At 44.0% G+C, this 27,726-nt stretch overlaps 3 protein-coding genes across 4 annotated transcripts in view; 1 reads left to right on the top strand and 2 right to left on the bottom strand.

The window, feature by feature from the left end:
- Nucleotides 1-11,573, bottom strand: part of frmpd1b (FERM and PDZ domain containing 1b) — a 27,187-nt gene extending 15,614 nt beyond the window's left edge. The window contains exons 1-2 of the mRNA XM_062548510.1: nt 11,282-11,573; nt 5,100-5,240 (exon numbers count right to left, since the gene is read on the bottom strand). The gene's annotated coding sequence lies outside the window, so the exon portion shown is untranslated. The remainder of the gene's footprint in view (nt 1-5,099; nt 5,241-11,281) is intronic.
- Nucleotides 11,362-17,398, top strand: gnpda2 (glucosamine-6-phosphate deaminase 2). 2 transcript variants are annotated; one of them, XM_062548513.1, is made up of 7 exons: nt 11,362-11,586; nt 13,622-13,760; nt 13,908-14,009; nt 14,429-14,611; nt 14,904-15,088; nt 15,319-15,493; nt 16,040-17,398. In XM_062548513.1, exons 2-7 carry the CDS (start codon nt 13,637-13,639, stop codon nt 16,102-16,104), a joined length of 834 nt encoding a protein of 277 aa, XP_062404497.1. In that variant the 5' UTR covers nt 11,362-11,586; nt 13,622-13,636; the 3' UTR covers nt 16,105-17,398. The 2 variants fall into 2 exon arrangements, with proteins under 2 accessions (XP_062404497.1, XP_062404498.1); XM_062548514.1 differs by lacking the exon at nt 11,362-11,586 and adding an exon at nt 13,100-13,189.
- Nucleotides 17,399-17,509: 111 nt separating this feature from the next.
- guf1 (GTP binding elongation factor GUF1) lies at nt 17,510-26,052 on the bottom strand. The gene is made up of 17 exons (XM_062548512.1): nt 25,587-26,052; nt 24,893-25,004; nt 24,476-24,624; nt 24,313-24,393; nt 23,183-23,260; nt 23,009-23,092; nt 22,852-22,916; nt 21,838-22,041; nt 21,430-21,569; nt 20,471-20,594; nt 19,363-19,495; nt 18,906-19,049; nt 18,534-18,667; nt 18,350-18,451; nt 17,988-18,107; nt 17,866-17,902; nt 17,510-17,760 (listed from the first exon to the last, which is right to left on the bottom strand). The coding sequence occupies exons 1-17, from the start codon at nt 25,791-25,793 to the stop codon at nt 17,626-17,628; spliced, it is 2,049 nt and encodes a 682-aa protein (XP_062404496.1). The 5' UTR covers nt 25,794-26,052; the 3' UTR covers nt 17,510-17,625.
- Nucleotides 26,053-27,726: the final 1,674 nt, after the last annotated feature.

The raw sequence follows: 27,726 nt of genomic DNA, 5'->3' as shown, positions 1-27,726 counted from the left end.
AAAGAAAAGGGGAAAGAGAGAGCAAGAACAGACAGAGACGAAGACGCATAAAGCACATACAGACCGACAATACAGAGATACAAGACACAGACAATAGGGGGACAAAGGGAAACAGAGAGAGAGAAAGATAGAGGGAGAGAAATATGGGTAGAGGGAAAAAGCAGAGAGAGGAAGCAAGAAAGGAAAAAAATGTTAAATAACCATCAGTGACGGAGTTAGAAATAATTTCATTTCATTTAATCTTGGGGGGAAAGCTTGTGTCTGTTAAATCCTGTGTGTGTGTGTGTGTGTGTGTATGTGTGTGTGTGTGTGTGTGTGTGTGTGTGTGTGTGTGTGTGTGTGTGTGTGTGTGTGTGTGTGTGTGCCTGGTCAGAGGGATGCCCTACATGTGCGCATGAGCGCCACTCAGAGACTTAATGAGTGCAAACACGGATGGACGGATCGCCACGGGAGACGGGAACTGAGATGGCATTTAGAGGGCACCACGCGTCACGCCATACAGGACATGACACAAGAGATGCCAGAAGAGCCAGAGAGGACGCACACACGCACATGCACACACACACACACACACACACACACACACAAGAATGTAGGCCAAACAAATACGCAAATGTACAGTATGTTCAGTCTAATACAACATATACACAGCACCATTATGAGAACAGCGAGCACACTTATCTATAAGTTCACACTTATCTGTGCATTATCTTATCTGCGCATACACAGGTACTGTATATGAAGAACAGGAGAAAGAAAGTAACAGTCCTCAACACGCACGCACGCGCACACACACACACACACGCACGCACACACACACACACACACACCAGCCCTCAAAAAGAGTTGGTGTGGCATTTTTTGGGCGCCAGTTTGCTTCCTGCTGAAGGACCCATGAACAGAAGAAGTGGGGGAGGGTCATCAGGGTTTAATCAAATCAGACTGAGATAGATTAAAAACCGGATACAAGCAGTCAGCAGCAACTCCAGAGCCAGTGAGCACCGTCCCATACCCCCCCCCACCCCCCCCCCCCCGCCACTCCCAGGTCCAGCGGTGTCTGTCTCTCCCCACGCCGCATAATCAATCCAATCAACTCTGCTGCCACCTGCTTCAAAAACGCGCTAATTCGATAGTCTATCCGCTGGCTCGTCCTCTGGCTGCTGAGTCCTTTGAACTCGGCGAGATATTGATGTTCATACGACAGCGCACGCAAACCCGTGCCAGACAGAGAGGGTGGGATGGGGGCGAACAGAGACCTAGAGACAGTGGTGAGAGTTTCACCTGGCCTGGCCGGGGGAGCTGGGCTGCACTGTGCTGCTCTGTGTTTTCTTTTTTTTTTTTTTTTTTAAGTATATTTTTTGGGCTTTTGTGCCTTTAATTTTGACCGGACAGTAGAGAGAGACAGGAAGCGAATGGGTGAGAGAGTCGGGGTGGGATCCGGAAAGGACCACGGGGCGGGAATCGAACCCGGGTCGCCGGCGTGCGGTGCAGGTGCCCCAGCCAGTTGCGCCACGGCTGGGGCTGCTCTGTGTTTTCTTGTGCTGTGTTTTCTCCTGTTGTGTTGTCTTCTGTTGTGTTGTTTGTTTATTTTTGCTTGTTTGTTAGTTTGTTTGCATGGGAGGCGGGCACAGGCCTCAAGGTCATCAATGTGGTTAATGATGATGAATGAGCGCCCGGGCAAAATGAGCAGATCGATAGGTGCCCGCTGCACGCACACTTCATCATGGCTGTACAGAAAGGAGATGGCGCTCAGAGCCAAAAGCCCCTCTGAGTCATCTAAACACACCAGCGTGCCCACTGCCCAGCACTCAGACAGGAGGGAAGGGGGCATTTCATACTGCCCAGCACTCAGACAGGAGGGAAGGGGGCATTTCATACTGGCCAGCACTCAGACAGGAGGGAAGGGGGCATTTCATACTGGTCAGCACTCAGACAGACAGGAAGGAAGGGGGCATTTCATACTGGCCAGCTGAAGAAGAGTTAGAAAACTCTTGCCCCCATGATGAATATAAACCATTATTCGCCAAAAATGTCTAGACAATCATACATCCTGACATTCTCCAGGGCAGCGGGGCAGTGCTGGGTCTGAGTGCCTGATGCGTTCATGGTGGACTTTGCACTGTCTCTGTTAGTGAGTAACATTAAGCTCTGTGTGGTGGTCACTCAGAAGGACAAATGTGCTGAAGAGCAGGCAGTGGAGACTGGTCCCTGACCGACTGAAAGAACCAAACTAACTAGAATGCAAAGCCCTCCCCAAAGAAGGGCTCCAAATTGCAGCACTCAGATCTTACTCGGTCTATTAAAGACACAGTTAGGGGTGATCATTCATCACACACTTTCTATTAAAAATGGATTGGAGCCTTACGCGGTTATCCTGGCTGAGCTGTTTCAGAAAGCGCTTCTGTAATCTGCCAAGTTCCGTCTCTCTCTCTCACAGACAAACACACACACACACACACACACACTCGGCTCCTGTCCATTGGCACCCGTTTGAGGCAGCCCGTGCGGGTACACCTAGTCCAGTCATGGCGACATGGACAGAGCAGGTGAGTCATCCGTCCAGTCCCAGCTGGAGGCCAGTAAACCTCAGGAGGAGTCTGATGCTTCAGTCAGGAGGTCTGATGCTGAAGTCAGGAGGAGTCTGATGCTGAAGTCAGGAATAGTCTGATGCTAAAGTCAGGAGCGGTCTGATGCTGAAGTCAGGAGGAGTCTGATGCTGAAGTCAGGAGTGTGATGCTGAAGTCAGGAGGAGGTCTGATGCTGAAGTCAGGAGGAGGTCTGATGCTGAAGTCAGGAGAAGTCTGATGCTGAAGTCAGGAGAAGTCTGATGCTGAAGTCAGGAGGAGTCTGATGCTGTGGGCTGGGGAGAGCTGCTGGAGAAGGAAAGGGAAGCTGCGGGGCAAGCGGATTACTTCCTCCCTTCCCTTCCCTTCTCCCTCCCCTCCCCCACCACCCCCTGCCTCCAGTGCAGCAGCAGGGCTTCAGCCCATCACCCTCACTGATCCACACTGATCCGGATGAGGGCAGACCAGCGCACGGCCAGCTGCCGTTCACTCACACCCAGGAGTGGACTAGGGTGTGTGTGTGTGTGTGTGTGTGTGTGTCTGTGTCTGCGTGTGTGTGGAGGTACTGCCTGTGCTGCTGGGTGAGAGTCTAGTCTGAGAACATAGCCGGTGGTGTAAAGTTACGTTACATAGCGGGCCAGGTTCAAAGAGCCGCACTGATTAGGACTATCTGATTAGACACACATTCTTTGTCACACTGTCTCACTATCTCACTCAGTGGATGTGTGTATGCGTTTGCGTGTTATGTTTGTGTGTGTGTGTGTGTGTGTGTGTGTGTGTGTGTGTGTGTGTGTGTGTTTATGTGTGTGTGCATACCTGTTCAATGATAACAGTCTTTTCACAGGGTTAAACAATTGCTCCTAGGCATGTTGAAGAATGCCCTAGAATGTGATTGTGCTTATTTTGTGTGTGTGTGTGTGTGTGTGTGTGTGTGTGTGGGGGGGGGGGGGGGGGGGGGGTTGTGTGGACGTCATGGCTAAGGTACAGGGGGCAGTAGACTTGCCCAGCTTATAGAGCACTTTAAGTGTGGTGACGCGGGCGCAACGGAACAGCAAGACAAGAACAAATGCCTTTGAACACCTGACCTGTTGGGCCACCCGTGAGTCAGCGAAAAAAACAGCACGTCATGAGCAGATGTCTTATTCCCTTATGTTCACAAAACACAGCCGTGTATGTGTGTGCGTGTGTGCGTGTGTGGGTGCGTGCGTGCGTGCGTGTGTATATGTTCGTATGTGTGTGTGCATATGTTTGTATGAGTGTTTATGTGTGTATGTGTGTGTGTGTGTGTGTGTGTGTGTGTGTGTGTGTGTGTGTGTGTGTGTGTGTGTGTGTGTGTGTGTGTGATAATGTGTGTGCACTGCTGAGTTCGTAATGCCCCTTACTGCCCTTGCAGAATCATTAAGTGGTCAGAGATGCCATTTTTTTTTTAAAGTTATTGCGACAGACCTCTTCATCCATAAATACATGAGACCTCCACCTGGTGCTGAGCTTCGGCACTTTACTGAGAACGATACACAAAACACACACACAATCTTACACAAGCACAAAAACTCACACTCGCGCACACACACACACACACACACACACACACACACACACACACACTCTCTCTCTCTCATGCATTTCATTATCTCTCTTTCTCTATCTCTCTCTCTCTCACACACATACAGTATATCCAACCAACCACACACTCTTTTTCTTGCTTTCTCGCTTTCTCTCTCTGTCTCCCACTCCTACTTCCACTCTCTCTTTTTCTCACTTTTTCACTCTCTCTCTTTCTCTCACACATACACAACATACATTCAACTGCTCTCTCTCTTCCTCTCGGCCTCTCTCTCACACACACACACACACACACACACACACACACACACACACACACACACACACACACACACACACACACACACACACACACACACACACACACACACACACACACACACACACACACACACTTTCCCTCCATTTCTACTTCCACTCTCTCTCTCTCTCTCTCTCTCTCTCTCTCTCTCTCTCTCTCTCTCCAGCAGGAACAGCCCCCCTGAGAGCTCATTTTCCAAAATACCGCCACGCTGTCAGCGCAAAAAAAAAGAAAAAAGAAAAAGCCATGAGATTCTCGCTCTGTGCTCCGCGCCTGAGCCAGCGCTTTTGATGAGAAACATCTGCATGCAGTCTTTCTCCACCTCCCTGCTTACAGTACAACAACAGCAGCACAGAGCCTCAGCAGAGCGCTACAGCCATGGGACCCCATCGCTCAATACGGGACGTCTGATCTCAAGGACAATCGATAATGCTCGCGTGTGTGCGTGCTCTGTCCACTCAGAGCCATGCTAAGCATGCTGAATGTGCCACGCAAATAACACAGCCATCTCAGTCAAGGGACCAGAAATAGATACAGTGCAGCAAATCGCGCTTCAGAAAGGAATTGAGCGGAGGAGAGGATCGCTCTCAATGCATGCAAAGTCACACAGGGTTTAGCTGTAAAAAGAAGGGAGAGAAATGGAGAGACTTGAACAAGATGTTAACACTCACCTGGGAGTAGCGTGAACTCTATTGGCTTCCGAACATAAAAGATGCCGTGTTTGGCTGGACATCACATCTTGAGCGTTGCGATTGGTTGAAGGCAGGAGAAGGAGGGTCTTCACAAACATCAGGGCCAATCAAGACTTGGACCTTTATGACAGAGACAGAGAAAAATCACATGTACATTAAACCCACATCCTGTCAGCAACAAAGCCGTAGAACAATGCCCTCCAGGCCATTCACACAAAATGATTCAGTTTCACATCTCAGCTCAGCTTTTCAGACGCCTGGCAAATCGTCTTTCAAAAACTGCACTACGAGTACAAGCATGCATTGCCAGACCAAGCAAAAAGCAGGAAATGTGTCACAAAGATGAAATGTCATTGCTAATGCATCCACTTTCACTCGTGCCTCAAAAGCTCTGGGTGAGCCAGAGGGATGCTCTCCACACGTAGACTCTAATCTGAGCTGGGTCTGTGTCTGTGCTGGGATGGGCCAGGCTGGCAGCCCCTCTGTCGACTAGCTACTCTAGCACTGCTTGTAATTAAAATTGCAGTAGCCCTCTCATCTGTGAATCTGGGTCTCTGTGCTACCACCCACTGCTGCGCACCATCACAGCGCTCCCTGGGACACACACACACACACACAGAGTGCACTGTTTCAGAGGTGAAGTGCTTTAGATGAGACTCTGGACGTAAAGCCTTTATTACATTCTAGTTACATCTGTAATGCCCAATGCACAGAGCCATGCGCTCTTCTGCGGTGTGTCTCCATGCTCTCCTCACCTCATTTCCTGTTCGGAGCAGAGGCCCCGCTACAGCACGGGCTCCGCTCACCTCTCCAGGCTCTGGCCTCCTTTCCAGTGCCCCCCCAGCCCCCCATGGAATCCCCCCCAAGGGCCTCGTTCTCCTTCCCTCCCTCCCTCCACGCAGGCAGACCCTGGCTGCTACAGAGTACAGACTGCAGGTCATATGAATTATGAATTCAGATAATGCAGAGACCGCGCTCCTTCAATCCGCCCCATGCCACACACCGACATGGGCATACACATGGATGGAGGAAGGGTGGAGAAGTGGAGTGACAGAAAAAAAAGAAAGAAAGAAAGAGAAGGAAAGAGAAATTAAACTAGGGAATGGGAGAAAGAGAAACGATGGAAAGAGAGAAGGTGTGAAAGATGAGAAGATAGAGAATGTGAGAGGGTGTAAGTGTGTGAGCGAGCCGGAGAGAGGGAGAAAGGGAATTTGAAAAGGGGATTGCAGCATGGAAGCCGGAAGCTGCGGTGAGGAGGCAAAAAAAAGCACAGGCACAGCGAAAAGGGAGCTGGGCGAAAAAAGGGGGGAGGAGAGGAGGAGAAGAATGGGGAAGGGAGGGGGCCAGTTAAAGGGGTCAAAAGTGGAGGACATGAAGAAAGAAAAAAAGGAGGAAAAAAACAAATCCTCGCTGGGTGGGAAGCAATAAGACCGTGGACGATGGCGGAGAGGAAGAGAGGGATGAAGAGAGAGGAATAAAGGAAAACAAAGAGGGAAAATAACACAAACACTGGGAGAATATGACTAAACAGGGCATGGGTTTACAGCAGGACAGAGCCACAGCAAGAAACCTCTGAGCTGATTAAATGAATGCATCCCACAGAGACACTGACTTGGTTAGATTCTTCCGCTCTTTCATTGAAGATGATTATTTCGCCATCACTGGGGCCGCAACACACTCGCACACTCTTAAGCACAACGCAATCAGTTCCCTTTCAAATCTGTTTGCCAACCACAACAGTTTCTCAACTGTTTGAGTCCAGAGGTTTGTCACTATCTGTCTACTGAACTGAGTCGATCTAATCTGGCTTGGAATTGAATCAATGATAATCTAGCTCTGTGCAACTCCCTAAACTGTCTTGGTGCAAATCTGATGGCAGTGAATCAATGGCGGGTCCAAGTGTGTCAGTCACAAGAGAAGGCAGATAAGGCCACAAAGGAGAAACTCAAAAGTCTATCAAGATTATCTTGAACCAGAGCAGACTAAGGGGACAGTTGTTGTTTTTCCGCTGCAAGCCCTTGAATGGAAAACAGAAAGAATGCTATTTATGCCAAGTGCATAATCTGAGACACTCTTATGATGTCTCCTCAGAAACCCTTTGTATAATCAACAACCGCACTTAGATTCTCTTTTGCTCTCTCACAATATTGGCACGCACAAATATGCACACATGCCCGCACGCACGCACACACACACACACACACACACACACACACACACACACACGACAACCTCACTGCAGACTTCCAATTAAACACATTGCGCAAAGTGTCTGTTCACTTAATCTTTTTCTCTCTCCCTCTCTAACATTCTCTTTCCCTCACACACACACATAAAACACACTGACATACTTTCAATCACACACACACACACAAACACTCTCTTTATTTTCTTGGGCTTGAGAGTCTGCGTGGAATCGGAGCTGACATTCTCTGTGTAGAAGCTCTTTGGCAGCCGTACAGAGTGCTCTGTGCTAAAATCTAATTAAACCTTCGAGTGTCAAAGCTGGCCAGGTGGTCCAGTGCTAAGGAGCCATGGTCTACAGGACCGTCAGTAGGGCCACACACAATTACCCCGAGACCAGCTCAGGTGCTACGCGGGGCAGACACACAGGGCAGTCTGCGAGGGCACATACCCCCCCCCCCCCCCCTGCCCTTGTGTATCCACATCTCCCGTTCACATGCAAGCGTTCCAAAGCTTTTAATTCAGTCCAGCCAAATGACAACGTTTGTCCTCTTTTAAAGGGCTCTGATTAGGGCCTGGCGTGAGAATGGTGAATCTGCTCCTCTGCAGGGACACGGAGCGCTACAATTTGTGTTCTTTTCACTTCAATGACGCAGGGCCGCCTTAATGAGAAGATTCTCTGACCGAAAAAAGAGGGACAAAAACAAACTTGCTTTAACGGGGGCCTGGGAGCATCGCTCGCTTCATCGGCGTCATCGAAGGTCGAACAAGTGCTGGACTTTGAAAACAGCACATCTGTTTCAACTGCACGGATCCAGGAGAGCCTTCAGTCTTCATCAAAAGCTTTTACACGGGCAGCACATACAAACTATTACTCAATTTGACAAAAAACACTGTTGCATAACAGAGAGCACAGAGCAAACTAATCCGTTCCTCTGACGACAGGGTTTATTATCATTATTATTTATTTCAGTTTTATTTCTTTATCCTTCCACCAAAGCAACAGCTGGATGCTGCTGTTGTTTTTTTGTGCATGTCTGTGACTTTGCATTTCCTCTTTACTTCTAATTAAATCTGCAGTCTCTTTTCACTTTCTGCCTGTCAGTCCAGTCCATTAGTATAATACAGATGGAACCTTCTGTGCGCCTTTCAATTAAATTCTCCCAGCAACAATGACTACCGACGCCGAGTTCCCAGTGTACTTTTAAATCTTTCAACCACTTAGAGATTAATCATCTGGTGTGTCCATTTCATTTCTTTTCTGCCATACACACTGACGCAAAGAGCCACATAAGGTCACCTCAGGCAGCCTGGTGCCTCATAAAGGGAAGTGAAATAGTCTACAGGCTTTCATGCAGACAGTACTTGTGCCTATTGCCATCATGAAATGCATTTGTGCTGGTTTTGTATTTGTTTTTGAGATATTGAAATCATATGTATGACCTGGGGCAATGTTAGACTCAGTGAGACCTTTTTGCTGGGTTTCATTGGTATGGTTTTTGAGATTATATTGAATGTTCAGTGTATTGGTACCTCTGTCCACTGACTTAATGAGGAGGGCCTGAAACATATTTTCCCAAAGCAAGCCAAGACACTTCCCCAAATTCGTACAACTGACTGCAGCAAGATTTATTGTCTTTTTGAACGGGGAGGCAGTTTTATGAAGGACATGCTCTGGCAGACAGAAAGAAAACAACAGAGAAAGGCAAAACAACGGGAAGACCAACACCAAAAAAAAATCTATCACAGGCTTATTTCTATTTATTCATGATGACACAGACATTCTGATAATAAGCTACAACGTTAATCCTAGTGGTGGGGGAAAAAATCGATTCTGTTCAGTATCGCGATATTTTGTGCATGCAATTATATCGATACGAGTAGCTCAAAGTATCGCAATACTTAATTATATAATTTAATGATCTATTTTACTTTTATTTGAGGCGAGTTTACTCAGGAGTTACCGTGATGACATCAAATATGCTAGATAGATAGATATATAGATAGATAGATACTTTATAGATCCCCAAGGGGGAAATTCAAGATAATACGCTCACAAGGTGGCGCTTGTTGTGGCGTTTTATTTGGCTTTCAACGGCAATTTCAAATCGAAAGTGTGGGTGTGTTTCGGTTTTCAACAAAAGCAAATAGTAAGGACCTTAATTTGCACCATGCCATGACAAAGTGATTTGAACAGTGTTATTTTCCTTATTTTTTGTAATGCCTTCGAACAATATGAGAGACATGAATAGCAATATATCGCAGAATCGAATCGCAATACTTGTTGTATCGCAATATGTTTAGAATCGCAATAATATCGAATTGTGGCCCAAATATCGCAATAGTATCGAATTGTCATTCTTTTGCCAATTCCCACCCCTAGTTAATCCTGAGCAGCTCAGCAAAAAAAAAAAGTACAAATTCTGCACGATCGATAACTATCTAGTCTCGCTGTAGCCCAAACAGATGCAAAGATGGCTGAACAGACCCAATTCACAGTGGGACAACTTCCTGGTCAAGTAATTGAATGAGCCCAAAAGTAAATAGAATTGATTATAGCAAGTAGGCATTGGAGCAGGAGCGCAGCAGCACATACTGTAGAGGCTGACGCTGAGCAGGGCTGCTGTGCCAAAGGAGTGACGCTGGGGCTGCCAGTTATTCCTGATGTGCAAGTATTGCCTGGCTGCTCCTCGCACTACAGAATAAACGCTCAGAGCAACAGCTTCATCACATGTTCCTCATTCAGCTCTGAGTCACTGCACATAGCCTAGAGCACACGCACACGCACACACACACACACACACACACACAGCAAAAACAAACAAATGCATGCATGCACAAACACATGTGTATATGCATGCATATGCAGTACACATCTGTATGTGTGTGTATGCATGTGTGAGTGAGAGAGAGAGTTAAATGTAACATGTTGTCATTTTGTAACCTCTAAAAACAATTGTCTTCTTTGACAGTGAGCACTGCCACAATCAAAGCAGATAGGCCTACATGCTTCCACACTGGCCAACTGAAGAACATGACATGCTGTATGCTACTGCCTTTCTCCGTGCAGGGCAGTCTGATCAGACCTCGCCCACTCCAAAGATACTGAGCCCTACTCATCAGCAGGCTTACCACTCACTCAATGAATCACTGGGTTGATTTTAAATACCACAACTTCAATTCATTTAGGCCTATTTGTTAATTTCCCGTACGGCGATAGGCGGTGGTTAGAGCTAGGATACATGATGATACATGCACACTACGGCACAATGCCCACTGCCTGAACACCCAGAGGCGAGCATGGGGTTCGCGTGGCATGTGTTAGCTCAGATCGACTAGATTAGGCTATAGGCCTAGGCTATATGGTCGGCTGCTGGAAAATAAAATAGCCTTCATTGGCCAGCACAACGGGTAGGCTATGGTTAGTGTGGATTTGACACATGCACTTAATCCTGGTAAACTATTATCATTAACTGATAGACATTATATCGTTTAAATATGGCTATCCTGATTATATAGGCTGTTATTGAAGACATAGCATATAGATAGCTATTCATGTCATCAGACATGATTTTCCCCCTTTACAGGCTGCTGTGCGATAATATTACACAAATAAAAAATTAGCCTCTTAATTAAACATCGCAATTTTGACAGGAGATTTAAGCAAAGGATGAAGTCATGCTAGATTAGCCGGTAAACAAAGGAAAAAATGGTCAAGTCTTGTGTGTTTTCTCCTTTAATCTTAATCCGATTTAGATCTCTCTCGCCATGTCATCGACGAGAACAAGGCTGGGGAGGTTAGGCTACGCATCAATGCAGTCGGAACCATCCTCAAGATCAAAGGAAAAAACCGCTCAAGCACGGCTTCATGACCCAAATATTCTGTAGGCTATGCCATGCAAGGTGCAAGCAGTATGTCGTCGGTCTGTCGCCTACCGTTCATTGACAATGTGAATAGAAACGTAAAACGAACTCACCTCGTGGTTCAGTAAGGGGTAGTGTAGGGGGTGTGGACCGCCGTGGTCCGAGTGATGAAGAAGAATAGAAACAGTTGCGAAAGCTGTTACAGTTCTCCGGAATCCGTTCGGGACGGGGCGTGCGTAAGGTTGAGTGTTTGGGCTGGATGCTGTCAGTGAGCGAGGACCGCTCTCGACCGCTTAATCCGTGGCTGGAAGATCTACCCCACCCCCTCCCTTTGCCTCCTTCTGCCTTCTCCACTGCTCCGTCTCACAGCATTGTTCTTTCTGCCTCAGACGGTCTGGCCTAGGGTCCTCCTCGCAAGGTCAGTTTAAATGAGGAAAGAGCGAAGGTAATAATAATATAAATAATAATTATTATTATGACAGGCTAATGATAGCCTAACAATAGTAACAATAATAATAATAATAATAATAATAATAACAATAATAATAGTAGGCAAACGTAAATTAGACTAGAATTGGGAAATAAAGGTGAGGCTAGACAGTTTTCAATTTTTAAGGATCATCTAAATGCTTTTTTTTTTTTTGGTTGTAGCCTACCCTATATAGGTCATCTGTGAGCCTACGGTAAACCCTCAACTAGTCCTACTCAGCAGAATGTGTAGTCATCTCAGTTCATTCTGAGGTGCTGTTGCTCAGTTAAGCAGCTCGTGTCGTTTGTATGTTGTGGGCCACCATACATGAATATTCTGATGTTTCCGATTTCTGGCGTCAAAACATATGACCGGAAACAATCATGTGATCAACAAAATTCGTGAAAAAACTGAATTACTGTGGATAATCGCAATGAAAGTCTTATGACCTGTTTCAAATTAAATGTCATTAAATCAGCCTCAATCCCTCTGTTCTCTAACACGTCTTGGTATATTCTGTAGGCTAACTGTATGAGACTTTAATAGAATATGTCTTTATTAGGCCACTTGATTTAAACAAATAAAATGATTGCCTAATATATGTTAAACCATTAAAAATGGCATATTGCACTGACACAATGTTATCTTCTTTTTTTATAATATGATAGGATATATCCCCTTGTAGCCTACGTGACAAATGTTAACTTTGTTTTTAAAAGCTCATTAAATAAGCCTTTAAGTGAGAATACACGATAATACGAAAACAAACTTTTACTTTGACACAATATTGCCACTCTTTCCGGATGTGAAGTAGTTTAGTTATCAACGTTGTTGCATCGTCACAGTCTTACTTAAAACTGTCTAGTCTACTCAAGGGGGCAGGCATATTCCCGGAAGTAGAAACACGAAATGAGCTGGTGATCAACACTCTGCTAACTCCCTTGGACGGCCATAGATTTCAGATTTTTTTGCGATCCCATAACTTCATATAACATGTGCCCTTTGTCTCCCTAATAGCTTCTGTGTATTCTATATAGGGTATTGAAGGCAAAATTGATTCATTTCTTCCCCGTATATTACGTTGGTTTCCCGTAAAGAAGTATTTTAGCATGTCTGTTGTAGGGAAGCTAACGTTCGCCCGTAATGTTTGGATAAGAAGCTGAGTGAGCCTGCACGAAAACCATGACGGAGAGTCATTCGCAAGATCAGTGAAAATGCGTGTAGCCTACGGTAGCCTACTGTTTGATATGGTAAAGCATTACCTAGAGGCAAGTACACATAATAATAATATTAAAAAACGAACGTTAACAATTTCAGAGGTTTTCGATCTATCAGACGAGTTACAGCAGGCTAACGTCACGAACTGAGTACGAGTCTGCGCAGTACGACGGAAAGTAAACGGAATTTTGTTTCAGCTCCCTTCCATAGAGAACAACGGAGTCTGTTTGTCCATTTCTTTTAGGTCTATGAGTCTACTGCACAGCTTTCAAGCAAACACTTCTGTCTCAGAAACACTCCTTGCTTTGATTTTGATGTTGTAATTTTTTACCCCGTAAGTATCTAGTAACAGCCCATGTCTTCTTTTAATACTTTGTTTGTGACAATCCATGCAACGCACGATGATGGTAATTTAACAGAGGTCCGTTTAGCAAACAACATTGGGCTAAGTTGCTGTGCAATATTGGTTACACAGATGTAGTCTATGATGTTGCGAATGTTACTTGAAAGTGAATCAGGCTCTAAAACGGCAACTGTAGTTCTGAAGTAGCCTACAATAAATCAGTACAGTGTTGTTGCAATGCTGGATTTCTGCAAATGAACTGCAAGAGGTTCCTCAAAAAAAATGTAGTTTGCATTCTGCATTGATGCTGCATTCTTTCTCCAGCAGCGTCACCATCACGAGGGATTTTTTAGTAGGCTATTATATTCTTGTGTCAGCTTTTCTTTATAGGCTTTGAAAACTTTTTAAATTTGCCCCTTGCAGTTTCTCCCTGCAACCATGAGGCTAGTGATTCTAGATGATTATGACCAGGCCAGCGAGTGGGCAGCCAAATACATCAGGAACAAAATAATCCAGTTCAAACCAACAGCTGACAGATACTTCACTTTGGGTCTCCCTACGGGTAGGCTATACATTTATGTTAGCATCTTTAATTTTATGTTTAGGTCGACCTGTAATTGGCACTCTGACAGTAACACTGTAATGACATCTTTAAATTCAAATAGCCCTTCATATAAGCCTAATCATTTTATTTTTCCTCCACATTTAGGGAGTACTCCACTTGGATGCTACAAGAAACTGATTGAATACCACAAAAGTGGAGATATTTCCTTTAAGTATGTTAAAACATTTAACATGGACGAATATGTTGGTATGTCCCGTCGGCCGTCGCACATTAGAAAATTACAGAGACAGTGTTATGGAATTAGTTTGACCACACAAGAAAGTAAAGTCCACAGACACAGTATATGGACATAGCTTAAAGCTGTATTCTTAGGTGGCACTATTGGATATGTGAACATTCTCCCTTTTGTTAACATATTTCTCATACCAGTAGGACATGAACATTTTCATGTAGCCTGAACATTGCCCTTGTTATTATTGCTAAATCTGCATTATCTGTATCTTAGCTTTCATTTCACATCAAGTGCCGATGCTGATATCCACCCAGTGTCCAGCAATATGCATATTCTCCCACAGATCAGATCAGCCTGAGGGTTTACCTGCCAGTATATTAGTGGAAAAAAACTAGGCCTATTTGTAAGACATTCAATTAACCTCCCTCACCAGGTCTCCCAAGGGACCACCCAGAGAGTTACCACTCGTACATGTGGAACAATTTCTTCAAATACGTGGACATCGAGCCCCAGAATGCCCACATCCTAGACGGGAATGCCCCTGACCTCCAGACAGAGTGCAACGCCTTTGAGGTGAAGATTAAAGAGGCTGGTGGCATCGACCTGTTTATGGGGGGTACGCAAAACGCATTCCAACACTGTCCCTGGAGAAAGTAATGCAAGAAATATCAAATGTTTCAAATGTTAATGTCAGTAAAGGTACAGTTGGAAGATTACTCTCTGTAATTTGTTATGATTGATAACTCTTATCTGCTGTGTAGCAAGATGTTTTGTCTAGAAAACAAATACAAGTTTACGTTTAGAATACACATAGCTGTATTTGAACTCTTCTTTCTTTGCGGATCTGGATAGAGGAATATTACATCTACATTCACACAACTCTGCTGTTTTCTTTCCGTTCTCCATAGGTATTGGTCCAGATGGACACATTGCCTTCAATGAACCTGGATCTAGCCTGGTGTCTAGGACAAGAGTGAAAACCCTTGCAAAGGACACTATTGTGGCTAATGCCAGGTTCTTTGGGAATGACCTATCCAGGGTGCCCACGATGACCCTCACAGTCGGTGTCGGAACAGTGATGGATGCCCGGGAGGTGAAACAACATAATTTATTCATGTTTAAAAATGTTAAGTAAATTGAAGGCAGTGTAATCGAATGTGTATTCTGGAGAGTTAAAGCAACATGACGAGGCATACATTTTAGTGATGATCTATCAGTGTCACAGATGAATATAAAAGTTTTGTTAGAGAGACATGATTCAAAGCTAAGTGTGTTGACTGGTCTGAAGTGATGGTATATCCTCCTTCTTTTCTATTCTTCCAGGTAATGATCCTCATCACAGGGGCACACAAAGCCTTTGCCTTGTACAAGGCCATCGAGGAGGGGGTCAACCACATGTGGACGGTGTCTGCCTTTCAGCAGCATCCCCACACCATCTTTGTGTGTGATGAGGACGCAACTCTGGAACTCAGGGTCAAGACTGTGAAGTACTTCAAAGGTAACATTCCTCCCTCAGAGATGACTAACATAGGACAAGGACTTTTCATGAAATTAGGATTAGATGTCACTTGTGTTCAGTGTCTTATTGTTGCGTATATTTCCATGTTTTTTTTTTTCAACAGACATACAGTATACATGCTGTCTTGGTTCAATCTATGCTTAGAATTTGCCCCCGATACAACAGCTTTCATGAATACAGCTTTTGTGGAATATCATGAATGGCATAATTGTCCCTGACAAAACATGACCTGATATCTTTAGCCAAAAAAATAATGCTTGGAGCACAAGGATTTAGTTTGAGTCGTCAGTGAGAGTCATATGTGTGCTGTTGTGGTTTCTGCATCTATGAGCGTAAAGAGCAGGATGCCAATAGAGAAAGGAGAGCAGTCCTTAGGGCGTGGGGACCCTCCTGTCTCTCGTCACGAGCCCATCATCTCACGCGTCTCTCCTGCCCTATTTGTGTTGCATTCTGTACATAGAAAATGCGCTACATAAATAAACAACTTGCTTATTATTATTTATTGCCTTCTCCGCCCTCTTTCAGGCCTGATGCATGTCCATAACCAGCTGGTAGATCCTTTGCACAGCATCAAGGACTACAAGGACTGAAGTGGGAGAGCGTTACGTTGTCTTCTTGGGAGCAATATTCCAGCAGTTACTGAACTCACTTAATCCAGCGCCACGTTGTTGTGTCAAATGGTCATGTGACTAAACTGAATGCAACGTCTACCTACTACAGGGGCACTTTGATGCAAAGACACAGGAATGGCCGCCTTACTGATCTTTGCTGAGGTTGCGGTTGCTCTTTGTATCAAACTGCATATTATCTTTTATAAATACTGTAAATCATGCTGCACTCCCTGGGTCATGCATGTAGTGTCATTGCTGTAACATCCAGGACATAGCGTTTCTGTGGTCTGAAAGAGCTCCTGAGGCAGTCCACATCTGGGATTCCACAGCATCCCCCCATGGTTTGTTTAATGGGCCAATGCCTAATTCAGCAGCACACTGTCGAGAAGGTAGTAGTCGCATACAGCATATCTATATTACATTCTTCTCTTTATACTGTACTTTAATTTGTATCGGCCCACTTGGGCTGAACAGTTAGACACTTTGTTACATTCCTTTCTGTTGCTCGTGTAGTTAGAAACATTCCTTATCTTATACTGTAACTTGAAATGACTTAAGCACCTCAGTCTTGCCAAGGGTCACCAATATTGCTTGTTAAAGGTGTGAGGTATGAGGGAGAGCCACTGACTGAGACAGGGTTTTTGAGCCAACCTGGCTTGATTCCACACGGTTATATTGGCTTGAGTCCATTTTTATTAAAAGGGATAAATTGTCTAAGGTGATGTTGGCTGGCTAGTCATGTAGCTTGTATTGGTGCCTGGATCTGTAAAATGATGGAGTTAATTTTGGTCCAACTTTGACATTTTGATAACTTGATATACGGCCATTAATGTTCCATTTCATTTAGGCCATCTAATCTGAATGTATTGTATGTTTGAAAATGCTAAGTTACATTTCTGTACCTTTCTGCCTTGTGGCTCCTGTTTACTGGTAAAGCACTTCTCTTATCAATATTTGTTTATTCTCTGTGTACTGATTCAAATCATAGGGCATTCCTTTGGCCATGTATGCCTGTATTGCTGACTGTATCTCCCCCATGCCCCATGCCCGCCCCCCTTACCTCACCAGATGTTACTTACATTTTTTCCCACAATATTTTATACAGTTCTGCTTATTTTCAGATGTTGTGTTACAGCTGTTGTGCTCAGTTTGTAAGGCGACAGGTGAGATGAAAAGAATGTTGTGAATTCACCAACTTGTTTTTTTTTTCTTTTTCTTTTACTTCAAGAGTGCCGTCAGCATCAGCATGCAATAAAAAGTTTGTTGATTTCAATGACACGGCTCCAAGTGGATCTTTTGTAGCGGTCATTTAAATACAGTATTATGCTGCTACACCTCAGATCCTATCAGGGTGTCCAATTCTGCATGTTGTTGACCTCAAAGGAGCAGCCTCATCAGCACATCATATGATGATGTCAAAGTTCAGAGGTCATGTTCCATTGCATCATGCACAGTGGTTCTGTGATAGAGCGCATCTTGAGAACATCCTTCTTTAATGTGTTATTTGTCCTTCCGTTTTAAAACGTTAATAAATGCATCTTTGGGGACCTCTACATTCCCAATGCGACGCATCTTCTTCTTCCCCTCTGACTGCTTTTTCAGCAGTTTCATTTTTCGTGTGATGTCTCCTCCATACTGTAGAACAACATAAAGTTGTATCATGTGTCAGACACAAACCATTCATATGCATTATTAATTAATCAATTTATTTATCAAAAGGTACATTTGGAAAGTACTTACACATTTTGCCAAAACATTCTTCTTGTATGCTTTGATCCTACAATAAGTAAAAGAGAAATTGGTGTTGTAGTTCTCACACAACGTAGCTTTGTCTGATTGGCCACACCTTGAACCACACTCACGTTTCTCTAGCGATGACCTTACTCCCAATGGCCGCCTGGACAGCAATCTCAAACATCTGCCTGGGAATGGAGTCCTTCAGCCGTTCACACATGGCCTTTCCCATGCTGTAGGCCTTGTCTCTGAGAACAGGACACCAATTCACAGGAGAAAGAGGGGTGAGTGTGTGTGGTTGGGGTGAGTAACATCTCAGTTACTTGAATACAAACACTCTTGTCTTTCTTTAGACATAATGCACAGTAGCATACCATTTATTGCATGGCTTTAAATGAGTCAATTACGTCTATACAAAATCACTCTGGACATGAGGTCAGTCACTGTGGAAAAGTGGGGTGGGGTGTGGGGGGGGTCTGAATGTCCTTACTTGTGCACAATGGTGGTGAGTTCCTCCACTGGTCTCCCATTTAAGAGGAAGTCCATCTTAATCAAATTCGCCGTCTGATAGCCGGCGTCCTCGTAGTCAAAACTGCACAAATACAGAGGGGTATGTTTGGATACGGCCACACAGCATGGTAGCGGGTGAGGCTGACAGTCTTAACTGTACTCACCTAGCGTATCCTGAGGACATCGACTTGAGACTGTCGTAGAAATCCACCACAATCTCATTGAGGGGAAAGATGTACTTCATCATGACTCGGTGCTCATCAATGTAAATCATGTTCTTTTGAGTAGCTCTGCGATTCTACAGGAATCAGAAATCAGATCATTAGTTCCCCAATTACAAGTACAAGATTTAAAAAATGATGACAACAATAAATCAAATAATCACAATAACCAGTTGATGTGAAATATATTACTCTTGTATTAGAAGTACCAAAAAGCACCAGGTACTTCTCTACCTACCACACACACACACACAGATTTGCTCTTTGTTTTGAAAACAGCGTCATTAAATGACAGAAGGAAGGGGGAGGCTTTACCAGGCACATTGTCATAATTTTGCCAGTGAAATCATCAGGGGCAATAATGGTGCCAAGAACCATTGGTTCCAGGTACTCTGACACCAGAGACTTGTCGGGGAACTGGGCAGGATTCACTATGGTGATTTCCTCTTGCCCATACTCCTACAGAGAGACAAGAACAGAAGATCATTAGGGTGGCTTTGTGTAGGGAACAGTGGTCATGGTGTACACGTTCACTCACTTATTTATCCATCATATCAAAAATACACACTTGTTTTGGATTTTCTTTTATGCTTTTTAAGTGAAAGGTGAGCCTCCTATTTCTACATTTTCTTTTCAATGTTCTAGTGACATGCTGAGCGTGTAAGTAACACCCCATGGTGGAGTTATTAAAGACTGATAGTGCACCAGCTGTGATGCCACCACCACCTGGCTGCTGAGGTGGCTACTCACTGTTGCCCACGGCCAGGCTTACCTTAATGAGCTTGGCCGCGGTGAGGACCGCTTTGTAAGGCACAGTGGGTGCCGTCACGATGACCGAGGCGTTGTACTCCTGCTCCAAGCGTTGGTTAAACACCTCCATATGCAGCAGGCCCAGAAAGCCCAATCTAACAGGGGGAAGAGGACATCCCACTGAGGCCCCACATACAGCATATACTTCAACTTTACAGTGTGTTAAACATTCAGTGAGAGCCCATGAGTAACAGGGGCGAGGAAAAACTCAGAAAAACTCAGAAACCTCGGACAGATCCACGATTCAAGGACCCAACCCACCTGCCTAGGGTCAATTACAGTAGAGTAAGGTCATTTTAGTGTCAGAAAGTTCAAATAGTCCAGTGTAGGGAAAAAACCATAGGGATTAGAAATTGTATTAAGGAAAGTAATGGGTCACTAGGATGTGTGGGCCAGGAATCCAGGTAAGGGGACCACAACAGGCCATGGTAGGGCAGTCATAGGCATGGGCCTTTAGGTGAGACGAGGGCCAAGGATGGCTGATGGCTGATAAATGGGCTTTAGGCAGCCTTGGCTTCGTTTGCTAAACAGAGTCCGCTACTGCCCTCTACCCATTGCGGTCCTAACAGCATGTAGGGGGGTCGTGTGTGTGGGGGGGTATCTAGCCAGGAGGGCCCCTGCACAGTTTGATGTCCATTTCTACCTGCTGAGCCTCTTGGAATAGGTAGCTAATCAGCAGCAGCCATGATGATTACTTTAGTCATGCAGAGCAGGAGAGGATGGGGAAACCTTTGGCGTGTGTGTGTCTGTGTGTGTCTGTGTGTGTGTGTGTGTGTGTGTGTGTGTGTGTGTGTGTGTGTGTGTGTGTGTGTGTGTGTGTGTGTGTGCGCGCACGCATGTTTTGCAGTGAATCTCCCTCTGGGGCAGAGCTGAGAGTTGCTGGCATATAAAATGTTGCTCAAACCTCCAGCCAGTGTGTGTGTGTGTGTGTACACATGTGTATATTTTGCAGTGAATCTCTCTGGAGTGGAGCTGAGAGTTGCTGGCATATGAAATGTGTGCCAAAACCCCAGCCGGTGTGTGTGTGTGTGTGTGTGTGTATGTGTGTGTGTGTGTGCGTGTGTCCAAACCTCCATCCGGCACCCAAAGCCAGACTGCTGTCTCTTTGCACCGTCACACTGGAGTCATTGAGGGTCAGCTTCTCCACGGCCCCCCGCAAGGCCATGTACTCAGACTGGTCCGTGGGGTACATCCCTGCACACGCATAAGCACAAGCACAGCCATGCTTACTCTACAGTGTGTTTACTCTACAGCACACTTACTCTACAGCCAGTGTGTTTACTTACGTGTACTATACAGCACACTTACTCTACAGCACACTTATACACACTTACTCTACAGCACACTGACTCTACACTCTCACTGTACGTACTTACTCTACACACAGGCCTGTCCCATTTCCCCCCATTAAAATCATCAGAGTGAAAAACAAACGTTTCGGTCCTCACTCGGTAGCACTTTTTTCACTTTATTTATTTTTTGGGATGGATTAAACCAGTGTTTTTCAACCTTTTTCGAGCCAAGGCACACTTTTGTCATTGAAAAAATCCTGAGGCACACCACCAGCCGAAAATTTTAAATAAAATGAAATTTTATGGAAAATGAAATTAAATAAAAATCTGTAGCCCGCATTAACGATATCAAGTCATTCTTGTCAAAGTGCCTTGAATAGGAATGAAATGAACACAAAGAAAATGATGTCTATTCACTCTTTTTTAGACCACTTATAATAATATGATAAACTTATGATAATTTCCCACGGCACACCTAACAATGTGTCACGGCACACTAGTGTGCCACGGCACAGTGGTTGAAAAACACTGGATTAAACAACTCATCTTCTACAACGGTAACTAATGGTGTGCGAGTTCTCCTCCATTGATCCACGCTACATTTAGACACATCACTACAAAATGAGGGTACCATCACCTCAAGTCCCTACTGAATTGTACTAAACAATAAAAGTCAGAAGTAAACGTTAACCACATCTGATTGGCTGAAAGTCTTAAATAAAAGTGTTGGTCCATACCAGCGAATACCATGGCTTTGGCTGGTTTGAATCCTGGCAGGGGTTCCACCGGTTGTTTATGGTGATAAAGCGTGTCTCCAATTTGAGCTTCTTTAACCTCTTTCATCCCAGCAATGATATATCCCACCTGACCCGCATACCTAGGGAGAGGGAAGGAGGAAACATCAAATAGTCTCAATGTAAAATAGTCAATTCATTTTGTAATCTATCAGCCATTTAGTAATAAATTATATCAACAATTTGAGAGCGTAGTAGAATAACAACATTATAACAGTATAAGAATGGCTGTGGTGCCAATAGTCAAATTACATCTGTGGCAATATCCCATATTACATTAGTTTTGCAATGATGGCAGAGAAAATTCAACAACAAACAACAACAAATGTGCAGTGAATATGAAATGCTCACAGTGTGTTTGTAGGACGCTCATCAGGTCTCAGGATACCAAGCTCATTCACTTCGTAGGTTTTACCCAAGTGGGCAGACGCAATCTTATCCCCTTTAGACACTCGGCCCCCAAAGAGAGCAATGTTGGCGATGACCCCCCTGTAGTGGTCAAACGTGGAGTCAAACACTAAGGCTCGGAGGGGATCCTCCTTTTTGGCAGTGGGCCTTTGATGGGGACAGACAAAAACAGGAGTGATGTCAGCATGCTTATGGATGTCCTGAGGTGTTAGTTTCAAAACAAATTCTAGCATTTTCGCCCCTGAGGTTTTTTAAGAGCCTGCAGCTCTGACATAGGTTAAAAGCATACCTGTCTAACATCTCTACATATATGCAATAACTAAAATTCCAGCAGAATTGCAACTTGCAACATACTCATTAAGTGCCACTTAACCAGGGCTGAGAGTAATTCATAGCATTGTCAGAACACACTTTCACTCTAGTCATTAAGGTCTGCAAGACATTATAGTCTGGGTTAGGGGAGTCACTAAAGTGTCTCAATCACAATTACACAGAGAGTGATTAGACCTGTTTGTAGCTGCTATAGTAAACGCCTGAACATCTGCTGGGCTGGGCTGGGCTTTTCTCTGTTGAGGAATCCCACACAATAACCTTAGAGCCGAAAGGGATCTGGGACAGCAGTACTGTCTAGTGGTGCAAGGATACCATTCACCTCTAAAGCACAATTTGTACACTTGCTTGCCTACAACTGCCTACAAGCTTTCTATAATGATGAAAGTGAGAAAATGATTGCAACAAATCTAACCTAACCTCTTTCACTCAACGCACGCACGCGCGCGCGCACACACACACACACACACACACACACACACACACACACACACACACACACACACACACACACACACACACACACACACACACACACACACACACACACACACACACACACACACACACACACACTTTTGTAACTTTTCATGATTACACTGAGATTATCAGAAGAACATGACTTACGGGGGGATCCTTTTCACGACCTCCTGGAGAACTTGTTCGACATTAGTGCCCTGCTTGGCAGAGATCTACAGACAACAGAGCAACCCAGACAAGAGGAGTCAGCCGAGTTGGCAGGCACACAAATGGGCTTTTAAAGGCCTGGTCCAAACGCACTCACCCTAATGCACTCCTCCTTTGGGATGTCAAAGACCTTCTCAATCTGCTTCTCCACCCTCTCCGGATCAGCGTTTTTAAGGTCAATCTGAGAATAGCGGAAAAACAAACGTCAGCAATTACATGACAGCTTTGTAATCGATCAGCGGTAGGCATTTGAATAACATCACCTGTGTACCTTGTTTATAACCGGGATGATAGCAAGCTGGGCCTCAAATGCCAAGTAGAAGTTGGCCACCGTCTGAGCTTGAATCCCCTTGAAGCAAGAAATAAATCAATTCATGAAATCTTGTTTTAACAGCACTTTTCATAGGCCTAATACAAAAAAGCCATTCTCATTCAACTGCTCTGAACACTAAATGCTATTAGCATTTAACAGATTGCTTCTAAAAAAGAAAATACAATTAAAACAATACACAACACATTTTCATGAATACCTACAGTAACTGACAACATACTATGGGACCATGAAAGCAAATATCCATAGTAATGAAACAATGACCAACCCCCCTCATGTAATACAACTAGAAGGATGATGAGCACATGTTTCTGATGGTCATATATTTCTCTCTGATGCAGATGTCCTGTAGTGCCATCTAGCATGTGCAGCCATATGGACCTAACATGGTACTAGTGCTTATGGGCCAATCCCATTTCTAATTTCTACCCCTACCCCTTCCCCTACACCTTTTCCCCTTCCCCCTGCTCATACCCCTCCGTTTGGAGTGTGCCTCTGATCTTCGTTTGGAGGGGTAGCCCTACCACTTTCCTCTACCCCTCTGCCTTAACGGAAATTGGATTTCTTAACAATAACAGACATGAATGTGGAACTGCATTTAAAACCTTTGTTTACAAAAAAATATCTCTTGTAACGATTTGTTGTTAAGTTTAATTTCATTGCTGGTAACACCCCTGGAAATTGTAAATCAGTGAACACTTCCCAGACCTTCCCACATACCCCAGTCTCAACTGAGATTTGAGAAGCAGTCTGGTGTAAACCAGGCTACAACAAATCTGTATCTGGGCACAGAGTATGTGGAAAGACATCCATATGATGAATTCTCATATCATAACTCCAAAAACCCAATGCCCCAGTATTGAGACAATCTGACAAGCCATTTCCTATTTAGAATTATTTTACATTTCTACAGATCTGTTTAGAAGTTCAAATGCATCAGTAATAGTCAACATATGGTCTCTAAAAATAGTGAAGGAAATACTTGTGTATATACACACACACACACACACACACACACACAACCTATACCTTATTTATAGGCTACACTATAATCTGTGTTCATAACTCACCTGGTTGGCATCAACAACAAGAAGAACTCCTTGGCAAGCAGAAATGGACCGTGACACTTCATAGCTGAAGTCAACATGACCCTTAACAAAGAGCACAGTGTCATGAAATGCCAGAGTCAACGCATAAGAAAAATGTAACTATTTTGTCTAAACAAGGACTTACTGGTGTGTCAATGAGATTGAGTAGGTATGTTTCATCTTGGTGTTTGTAGAACAAGGAGGCAGTTTGGGCCTTGACTGTGATGCCTCTCTCACGCTCCACCTGTAGCTTATCAAGCACTTGCTTATTTTTCTCAGTTTTTACAATGGCCCCTAACAACAAAAGAAAAAACTCAAGTCAGTGTGTTTGGACTGTGGGGAAAGGCATTACATGTGGAGTTACATAATTACCACTATCATTTTTCTGAGTTTGTTTGACATTATACAGATAGACCTACTCCCCTATACGTGCATCAACATACTTCTGAAGCTTTATTAATTGCTCACTTTTATGCAGTCTCAAACAAATGTTGCAACTGTCTCAATAATTTGAGGTTATTTGGAGTCAAAGAAATCTGAAAACGATTCAACCAGCACTCACCTGTTATCTCCAATAGCCTGTCAGCTAATGTGCTCTTCCCGTGATCGATGTGGGCGATGATACTGAAATTCCTTATCTTGTCGACAGGGAACTTCGACATGTCAATGCCTCCCTATAGGGATGAAGTGAGAAGACACACTCAAAACACTGCCAAACCATTCAATTGCATGGATAGGAACATTAAAGGAACACTTCACCGTTTTTTCATATTATAACGAAATAAAACGTGGTGGGGAATAAAATTGGGAGCACTTAGACTCTGCGCAGTAATATCCTCACTCCAAAGTGAAACTGAAAGTGCAAGAGTGAGGATATTACTGCGCCACACAATATAGTTATCCCTCTTACCTGCTTAGAAATGCACCACGTTTTATTTTGTCTCACCATACTTGGTCGTGTGACTACTCGTGTAACTGTATTTTAATAGGGGAAAACATGGAGGTGTTTGGTCGCTTCTAACTTCATCTCTGTTTGGATCCTAATGAATGCATTGGGTTAGCTAAGTGCTATCAAAGTTGCGGCGCGCGCCAGAGCCAGTGAGTGCACGCATTGAAACGTGAGAGGTATGTACTGTATCAACTCGTCTTAATTAGGGGAATAACATAGCTTAATATGAAAAAACGGTGAAGTGTTCCTTTAACTCAGTTGAAAGTGCACACATTGAGACTTGTACATTGTATTAGGCATAGCCTACCTTTTCGACACTGGAGCTGTAACCTTTGGAAAGCTGTTCTGGTAGATACACCACTGCACTTTTCATCCACCGGTGCCTAATCAGTGTGCATACGGTACTGTAAGCCTGAATAGGCCTACGTCTTCTAATCGTGCATATTTTCAAATCAAGAAAACGTGTCATCAAGGGCATAACCTGCCCACGATTATTAAATATAAGTAACTGCATGTTTTGAGCGTTTGCTACCTAGCTACCATAATGACAAGCCAAGGCAGCTAATCCCAGCTAACACTTTGACAGCTCTCTCTCCTTGTGTAACCTTAGCATAAAACTACTCGGGGATGTCTGAGATAACAGGAGCCCGATATCAGAAAGGCATTCCGTATCGCTAATGCTTATCGTTGACAATTTTAGTAAATCAATTTAATTAGAAGCGTTTCTTGAAGGTTTCAAGTGCTCAGTAAAATTCAGTGTGACAATCACGCAGGCTGCCATCTTGGATTCGCAGTTATTCTTGGGAAATGTAGTCTTCTTTCAGGAAATTAGCCTAATATCAGAGTCCACAGTGGACGGTCTCTGATATTCTGTCGCATAATGTAGCCTAGACATCAACAACATTATGACACGTCACTAATTTATGCATATGCCGATAGACAGATTACTGAATGATAAAGTATAGCCTACTACATTTGCAGTAGCCTAGCCTATGATCTGCCACTTATTGGCTTGTTGGGACATCTTTCTTTCTTTCTTTCTTTCTTTCTTTCTTTCTTTCTTTCTTTCTTTCTTTCTTTCTTTCTTTCTCTATCCATCACTAACAGGACACGTGTTGATTCAGGAAAATATTTAGTTTTTGTCATGTTTTCTGTTTACTAAAATTGTCCACAAAGTGGCAACATAGCTTAATTTCGAATACGCAAATACTTTAGAGTAGTTTCATGTACAACCACTAGGGGGCGCCACGAACACAAAGAAATGTGACAGCCAAAAGAGAAAAATGAAAAGAATGGATTTCCATGGCAACATTGCAACCCACTCATCCTAAGTATGTATCCTGAAAGCTGCCCTGATAAGGCATCAAATGAAATCTCTCTCAGGTGCCTTTATCCTTGTCAGCAGAGAGATATCAGTCTCTGTCAAGCCTCTCTCTCCGAAGCGGTGGATGTCTATTCATCTCTGACCTATTCAGCACATCTTTAGTGTAATTCAGATGACACGTGAAGTAATATTTACAAGACCTTTTAATGTTGTGTCACATACAAATACTTAAGTGAAAGATTAACACAAATATGTCTGAGCGTGACCGTACACCACAAATTTGCTCAGAGAATGTACTTCAAACACACTGACAACACATTTATACATGCACATATTTTGTCATCTTCTCTTACAGGCTCATGTTTTACAGATGCAAAAAGTAGAGTCACTTTTATTTCACGAAATACATTGCTGTGTTATTTATGGTGTGCCATGTTTGATTGGGAATAGCAAGTGCTAAAACTACCTGTCAAATGCATTACACCTTCTTTATTGTCCACTCTCCACATCAGAGTAATTGATCTCCTCTTCCCTGAGCAAGTGTACTTTCACATTCCGTTTTCTCTCTCGTCAAACTGTGTAGGCAATTCCAAAATGAATGCCTGTTCCTCAAAAGTGGCGCCAGGTGCCAGATGTTGTCATGTTCACTTGACCCAAATGCATTGCAGATGCATTTCTTTTCCAGAAACACATTTTGTTTCTTTTCAAAGCAGGACAAATGCTACAACATCTCAAATACCTTTTCATGCCAAAGAAAAAAGTATGTTAGTGTTGTGATAACAACAACTTGTTGTTATCAAATGTCATGAAAATAACACTATGAAGGCAAAGATCCAGACAAGGCTTAGCCTATGTTTACCTCTGCCATTATAGATACAGGTATATTTCCGTTTGTACCTCACAGAGCCTAGATCTGGCAACATCTCCGGTGTGTGTGCGAACGTGCCCATGGTAATTGAGGTGAGGTGACTGACAGAGTGTATTCCCTGTTCACTGATCATAGTGATTGGACGTGCAATAAGGTAGAGTGCGTACTACAGCTTTGGGCGTGAGGCTCAAGATGGCTTTCCGTGGCTTTCATTAACTGGAACCAAGAGTAGCTGTGGGACATTGTTGCCTCTCC

This window comes from Sardina pilchardus, chromosome 11 (assembly GCF_963854185.1).
Source record: "Sardina pilchardus chromosome 11, fSarPil1.1, whole genome shotgun sequence".
NCBI lineage: Eukaryota > Metazoa > Chordata > Actinopteri > Clupeiformes > Clupeidae > Sardina > Sardina pilchardus.
The sequence above is the reverse complement of the archived record's forward strand: the minus strand, read 5'-3'. Positions and strand labels throughout refer to the sequence as shown.

Coding starts and splice junctions, on each gene's coding strand:
- guf1 (XM_062548512.1), bottom strand. CDS start 25,793: ATGCAGTTACTTATATTTAATAATCGTGGGCAGGTTATGCCCTTGATG. Junction 21,570..21,837: donor GAGCGTCCTACAAACACACT/GTGAGCATTTCA, acceptor CCCTCTCCCTAG/GTATGCGGGTCAGGTGGGAT. Junction 18,668..18,905: donor AAATTATGACAATGTGCCTG/GTAAAGCCTCCC, acceptor TGATTCCTGTAG/AATCGCAGAGCTACTCAAAA.
- gnpda2 (XM_062548513.1), top strand. CDS start 13,637: ATGAGGCTAGTGATTCTAGATGATTATGACCAGGCCAGCGAGTGGGCA. Junction 13,761..13,907: donor CACTTTGGGTCTCCCTACGG/GTAGGCTATACA, acceptor CTCCACATTTAG/GGAGTACTCCACTTGGATGC. Junction 14,010..14,428: donor TAACATGGACGAATATGTTG/GTATGTCCCGTC, acceptor CTCCCTCACCAG/GTCTCCCAAGGGACCACCCA.